Source organism: Triticum aestivum, chromosome 2D (assembly GCF_018294505.1).
Source record: "Triticum aestivum cultivar Chinese Spring chromosome 2D, IWGSC CS RefSeq v2.1, whole genome shotgun sequence".
Taxonomy (NCBI): Eukaryota; Viridiplantae; Streptophyta; class Magnoliopsida; order Poales; family Poaceae; genus Triticum; species Triticum aestivum.
The window spans coordinates 32713374-32720357 of record NC_057799.1 but is presented as its reverse complement, the minus strand read 5'-3'; the positions used below and the strand labels follow the sequence as shown (position 1 = coordinate 32720357).

Genomic DNA, 6984 nt, shown 5'->3' with positions numbered 1-6984 from the left:
CTGTGAAGAGATAAGAGGCCTGTGAAGAAAAGTAAAATTAAAGATTACACAAGATTCACATTCGATGTTCAATTCATCTGATATAATCCAGGTTTGGTTTCAAAGAAGTTCTTGACTTTGCATTAGCAGTCAAGCTCATATCGAAATTGCTTACTCGAAGAATCTGATATAAGCCAGGCCTGATGTTGCAAATCTTGCACACAACAGTATCCCAATAATTCTTCATATGTTCCTATCACATCTTCTATTCTGTAGCTTCCTTCGAAATACATGAGTAACTAACAGCAGCTTCAGCAAGAACAAGAGAACCAAGGAGCCGAGCATGGCATGTCATTCAGGGTAAACCTCGTAGCAGAAGTAGTTACAGGTTGTTTGGGAGCAGACCGACAAACGGCCACACACACTATACAAGACTGTTACTAGGTTTCCCTATAATCATCCCGGAGGGAAGTTTTTGTCGAGCGAGCGAACTCGCATAGTTTGTTCACTTGCGGTAAAGAATGTCACAATGGCCACGCCGACACAGTAAGGTCAGCATGGGTGTGCCATCAGATGATAGCAAGTCGGCATCGTAGCTTCCCTGCTTCAGCGGTATAGGAGCTGTGCTCGAGGAAAGGTAGCTCCGAGTCAAACGGAGAGGGCCCTTCTCCAAGTCGGACTCATGGAAGAAATCGAGGCGCTTCACTAACACACCTCGATCAGTCGAGCTCTTGTCCACGACTTCGACACGCAACGGTATGCCAAGTGCATACGTTAAAGCCCTCATTTGTGTAGTGGTAGCTTCAGCATCCAGGGATCGCACCGCTTTCCAACAGAACTGTTATCACAACCATATATGTGGAATAATGGTGAGTGTAATCTGTCAGTGGTAAACGTAGTATTGGTTATCTTTATATCGTAAATCACTAGTGGCAAACTTTATTTCTGAGTTTAAATGTTTATCCAGAGAGAAAGGTAATTAGTATGCCAAGTCTTGGAAGACAAAGAGGGCAAGATAATCCATATGTAGTATATCGAGAATGATATCCGAGGATAGTACGAGGGAGCAGAAATTCCACCTGGAGGACATTCAAATTTGTAGGGATAGATTGCTTGTAGAACTCGTCTGTACGGATTTCAGTCTCAGTAATCAACCTAAGGAGAGATATAACTGGCAAAAATAACATGTTATATACAGAACAAATAGACAAACAACACATCCTAAGCAAGGATTGCTATCCTTACTCCTGCCTGAAAAGGACTCCTGCAGGCTTCTCTGGTACAGCCATTCAGAAGTACAGCTACAAAAAACAAAAGAATTTGCTTGTAAACAAAAATATAACTAACACGAAATGAAGGTATCTTAAACATATCGTCAAGACCTTTCTATGAAAATCAAGTTAAAACATACACATACCCTGCTGCAATGACATCGAGAACCTCATTGAGCTCCTGAAACAAAGTGCAGACACTAGGTTATGTATGTAATTTAAGCTATATCATGAAGAGAATGTCAAAGTGCTACAGGAGTCCATCCCTCTTCCAGAAGTAGTGGCGAAACAATATCATATAAACCCAGCCAAAGATCATGCTGATTGATACGTAATGCTCAATTATGTTCATAGTGAATTTGGTGTTCGCAGCAAGCACTTATAGCTGTTAGATAGTGGCATAGTGCCCACAATTGAGCGAAAATTTGAAATCGAAACTACAATCATCAAGAACAACATAAAACATGGCAAACTGAAAATTTTATACAACTGTTAAAGAATAAAACATTCTAGTGCCCTACCCATGTAGTGTTCCGCACTCTGCATCATCTTATCCATTTGTTATTTTCTTTAAGGCATTGTTCAGTCTGTTAATTTTTAGGAGATGGTTGAAGGTTAACAGTCTGACGAGGCAGCATGAGTTCAGTTATTTTTTAGAACAATTCAGGCAACAAAAGAGATACATACTATTGTTAGCAACTATATATGTCCCACATAATTATTGTGTACATAAATGGATAAGGAGATAAGGGGAAAAATGTTTATGCCTTTGTAAGCTAGTACAGTACTTACAGAAACAACACTTGAGAAGTATTCTTCAGGATCTATTGAGAAGTATGCTTTGTTCCACTCAAGACAAGAGAATCTATCTTTAGACATATCCAAACATTCCATAAGACGAGTAACCTCAGCTTGTTTATCTTGCATCTGTCGAAGGATCTCCTGTAGACAAGCCTATTTTGTAATACATTTCCATGCAGATCAAGAAAGGAACACCATCATCATGATTAAGTAAACTGAAACAGTTACCATGTAGGAGAACATAAAAGCTCTGTAAAAACAGCTGCCATCTTGGCGAGTTCTTCTGAAGAGCACATAATGCTTACTGAGAATCTATATAACAAAATGATTTTCAGATATGCACAACAAACTAAATAATGACAATGCTTAGCATGAAATTAGCTGAAGGCAGACAAACCTTCATCTTTTCCTGGATGATGGAATTATCTGGAGATTCACGAACCAATTCCGAGAGTTGTTCCTACAATGACAAGAATAAGAATCACAAAAGGTAGCATTAAGGCATGATGGATGATATGCAACATTCATCTATCTTGAGAATGGATTTGAACAGTAATACTGATGAAGCAAAATTGTTTTTATGGTTTTCACACATGGGAAAAACTTGAGGACTTCATGGTAAGAGAACTTTTGTTTCAAAGAAGCAGAAATCATAAGGTGCAAAATATCGATTACATTTCACACTGATCTTGCTTTAACATCTGCTGACATCAGGTCCACTGCAATTGCTCAATACAACATCTAAGATTATATACTGAAAGAGTAAACAAACACAGAACGACTGGGGCACTGAGCAAGTTTACTGAGGAAATGTTTGAGAATGTAACTCCCAAATATCATGTGATAGTCAATTGGCAAAAAAAAATGAATATCTTGTGATAGTCTACGGTAATAGACTAATAGGACGTTTGGGAGGTCAGGTACACTCAGGTGGTCTGAAATTGAACCGAGCACGAAAAAGATAATTTACTGCATTATAGAGTGCATTCACTTCATGGTTGAAGAGCTTAAAAAACTCCGAGGTACAGCATTCTCACCTGAGGTCCTAATGCTGTCGGACGAGCATGTGGCCACCGGAAACCACCAGTGAGGGCACGATCCGTTCTCCCATCTGACCAGCAGAGAGAATAAGTTACAATGAAATGATATCATCTGGTATGTTTCCTCAGATCACCCATGAATAGTGTAGAGAGGAAGTTACCAGGAAGTGACCCCCCGAGCTCCCCTTCCGAATCCTGATCATCCTCTTCGTCCTCCCCTGAATATTCATCATCTCCTAGCTCCCCTTCTTCCAGCTCCACCTAGAAAATGGTAGAGCATTCCTTGTATAAGAGGAATTTTCCAGCACAAATGGAGTGAACGGGGAATACCAGAACATCCTTCTTAGGTTACCAAGTTCAGCTGATTGTACCAAGAACTATCAGAACACAATTTTGGGTCAAATTAGAAAATCCCCCCGAACTACAAGAACTTGCAGAAGTGTCAAGCCAATCCATTCGAGGAACCTACGACCGCAGCTGATGCTTCAGCCAAGAACTCATCCCCCCATGAACTGACCACCGCGCCCGATCCGACAGCCAGCCAAGAACTCGTATCCCCCACAAACTGGGCGCAAGAAACAGGGCAAGAACACGCAATTTCGCCGACCGGACCAGATTCTGGCGAAAAGATCGCCGAGCAATCGCAACCCAAGATGGTACAAGGCGCTGAGAACTCACCGGATCCTTGTCGGCGGGAGGCGGCGGGGACCCTGGAGGCTGAAGCGGGGACGGTGAGGTGGGAAGCCCCGTCTGGTCGCGAGAGGGAGACTGCGCGGGCGGTGGCGGTGCTGCCGGCAACCGTGGGGCCTTCGTCGGTCTAGCATCGCCGCCGCCGCCGTCGTCGTCTCCGCTGCTTCCCTCGCTCGATGGCTGGGCCAGGTCATCGTATTCTCTCTTCGGGCCCATTTCTTTCCTCGCTGGATTTTCTCGCTTCTCCCCTCGTCTCGTGTGGAATTTGTGTACCGCTCCTCTCCAGGGACCCAACTGCGGCATATTTATACCCGTATCATGCATCCGACCCAAAGGCAGGGTGCCATTGCAAACAGGCTGAAACATTCTTTACTTTGAAAACTATAAACGTTTTGCTTGAGCGTATGCAACATACTTAGAAAATTACCTACTGCAGCTTCTGTATTAACTAATGTATAAAGACGCATGATTTTTTTTCCATTATTTTCATAATTTATGGAACAATGGCCGTATGGATGGCCGGAGATGATGAATGATGCGCCGGACGTGGACGGGGGGACGGAGAGGCCTTCCTTTTCTTCATCTTCGCGTCCTCCTTGGTGACCGCGATGCCGCGGCCGTCGGTTTCATAGCTCTCTCGCCGTTGCCGGGAGTTGTGCGAGGGCAGCCGACCATCGCCGAAGAGGCAGTGGCCACCCCCGGCGGACTTGCATGGGGTTGGAGCCAGTGCTTCCGGACAGTGAACATTTTTCAACCCCCCCCCCCCCAACCTCTTCTTCCGTGCGGGCGGCGGTGCGGGGGTGGTTTCCGGTGGGGACAAGCCAGCAATGGTGGCCGGCGGTGTGGCAGAAGGCTCTTGGCTACCCATTCTGGCAACAGAGGCAGCCATCGGTGGCGACGGCGGCGCATGGAGCGGGCGGCGGCGGGAAGGAGGCAGCCGCGAGGGCGGGAAAAATAGGCGGGCAAGATTTTAATCAGCCGCGTGGGCACCTAGTATATTTAGGCGTCATGGGGGTTCTTTTCGGCGGAGGAGTAAAAAAATGTACTCTATAGATTTTAGGAGTTCGGCTAGGTGCCGGTTACAGGAGTATACTGAAAATTTTACTCCCTTGTAGACTTTTAGGGGATCGGCTAGAATTGCTATTAGTAATTATTCTGCTATGTCTATCTAAATGATCCCGGGTCCTTCACGAATCACTGTTGGAGTTGTCAAACAAACCAATGATGGACATATCATGATGTAAATGGTTATATAAGATATGTTTTTTCGTTTTCTAATGACGCAATCTTAGATCTCATGTTCTTAAAACGGCAACGGAGAACATATAAATTTTATTCAAATGGATAAATTCAGTGCTAATAAAAAAGAACAAAGCCTTTGACAGGATATTCAATTGGTCCAACTAACATACGAGTCTTTGAGATGACTTTCTACATTCTTGTTGCTTCCGGGTGCCCTGTCCAACAAGGTGTGTATGTAAATGACTCGGTTATGGACTGCTCGAACTCTGAAAATACATGATAAATTGTTGGGTACAAGTAGCCTAGATCCTGAACCTTTGAATCCTTCAAATGATAGGCCAATCCTCTGCATGGGGCCGCTCCTCTGTATGATGATACATTCAAAAAGACAACTTCTTTATATGGATGAAATCCAAGGATATACATGTGTCCGTCGTGACAACCACCAACCATATATTCATTGTCAAGAATGTCAACATTTTCAGAGTCCCATTCAACCTTTGCTTCCACTAGCGTTTCCTTGACGGAGTTTATCAACTTAATTTTCTTTTCTAATAGTTGTTCCACGTCATCGTCAGGTGTTATATTGTGCTTCTTGTACTCTTTGAGATACTCGTTGCAGTTAATATCCTGTAAGACCCATGAACCAAGAACAGGACCGTCATAAGGCATTGTAGGTCTAAGGCAATTGTTATGCTTCAAGACCCAATTCGTCTGGCCACTCGATTCCTCAAGGACCCAAACCTGAAGACGATATGTAATTGAAGTATATGCAAACCACCCAAAACGACTAATAGATGCAAGGTACACCCCTTTTTCTGATCGTCCAAGACGAAACTTTCGGCATTCAATTAGTTCACCATCCATCGGTGGTTTAATTATTTCGTATGTATCATTTGTCAAATATATCCTGCAAAATATACCATCAATAGACATGCGAATAAACCATGTAAGTAGAAAATACTATACGTCACTCATGAAGAAATTGGTAGGAGAAAAATAGACGAGTTTAAAGAGTTTTAGGTACCTCATTATGAAATCAGTTTTGCAGTGCACGTAAAGTGTGCCCCCCGTGATAGACGGCATAACGTCTCTCGTACAAGTCAGAAGATCGCATATCAGCGATGGTGCCAGCAGCCTTTCCCTGTCGAACGAAAGACCTTTCCTCCAACCAGCCCGACCTTGAGGAGAAAACATGCAAAGCGCACAGAGACGGTGGCCATTCAGATTCGTCCATAGCAGGGTCTACTTCATCCTCTGAGTCTGATATGTTAAAATTATATTCTACGGTCTTTCTTTTGCCACTTGCTTGCGTAGGTGGTAAGCCACCACTTGCTCTCCCTCTCCCCTCTCCTCTCTTCTCTGTTTCTCTGAACCTTGCCTCGTCTTGTCTCTGTAGGTGCAGCAGGTAGAGTGGTCAGAGAGAGGAGATGTAGCAGCAGGCCAACATCCATCCATCTTCACCTTAAACTGAACCAAAACGTGGTGAGTGAGCTTCCCCTCTCACCCATCTACGGCAGTTCAGAATACCTCAAACTGAACCAAAGCCCGCACTCTGTACGTTTTGGTGCTTCAGTTTTGGATGGTATGACGTTTTGGTTCAGTTTAGGCTCACCATGTTTGAAGAAAAATGCAGAAAACTGTGTGTGTGCGCGCGCGCGTGTGGGTGTGTGTGTGTGTGTGTGCACACCAAATCAAGCTTGTCTCTTGGAAGAGATTGCTTCAACTGAACCAGATTAATAATATATTTACAAGATTTGAAAATTGCAGTCCTACCTCCCTGTAGGAACAAATAAGTTCACCGTAATTAATACTAGATGATTGTTACTATATATGTTGTCACAGATTCCCTTTCATCAACTAGTTTGACATGAGCTGCTGAGGTTTTGGCTCATGGAAAAAGGACCAAATGTTGGCCTATCTACTGTGCTGCTGATACCATGTGAGAAAAGGCTGGAAGC

The 6984-nt window shown here is 43.8% G+C and overlaps 1 protein-coding gene across 2 annotated transcripts; it reads right to left on the bottom strand.

Moving 5' to 3' along the window:
• Positions 1-302: 302 nt before the first annotated feature.
• On the bottom strand, positions 303-4070 carry LOC123048518 (OVARIAN TUMOR DOMAIN-containing deubiquitinating enzyme 1). 2 transcript variants are annotated; one of them, XM_044471602.1, is made up of 10 exons: positions 3770-4070; positions 3253-3352; positions 3089-3162; positions 2449-2511; positions 2280-2363; positions 2043-2204; positions 1397-1431; positions 1225-1280; positions 1059-1150; positions 303-817 (listed from the first exon to the last, which is right to left on the bottom strand). In XM_044471602.1, the coding sequence occupies exons 1-10, from the start codon at positions 3995-3997 to the stop codon at positions 485-487; spliced, it is 1227 nt and encodes a 408-aa protein (XP_044327537.1). In that variant the 5' UTR covers positions 3998-4070; the 3' UTR covers positions 303-484. The 2 variants fall into 2 exon arrangements, with proteins under 2 accessions (XP_044327537.1, XP_044327538.1); XM_044471603.1 differs by having other exon boundaries at positions 2043-2192.
• Positions 4071-6984: the final 2914 nt, after the last annotated feature.

Excerpts from the sequence above, each read along its gene's own strand:
- LOC123048518 (XM_044471602.1), bottom strand. The coding sequence starts at position 3,997 with ATGGGCCCGAAGAGAGAATACGATGACCTGGCCCAGCCATCGAGCGAG. Across the intron at positions 3,163-3,252 it reads GCTCGGGGGGTCACTTCCTG|ATGGGAGAACGGATCGTGCC; the intron begins GTAACTTCCTCT and ends TCTGCTGGTCAG. Across the intron at positions 2,364-2,448 it reads TCATCCAGGAAAAGATGAAG|ATTCTCAGTAAGCATTATGT; the intron begins GTTTGTCTGCCT and ends TTTGTTATATAG.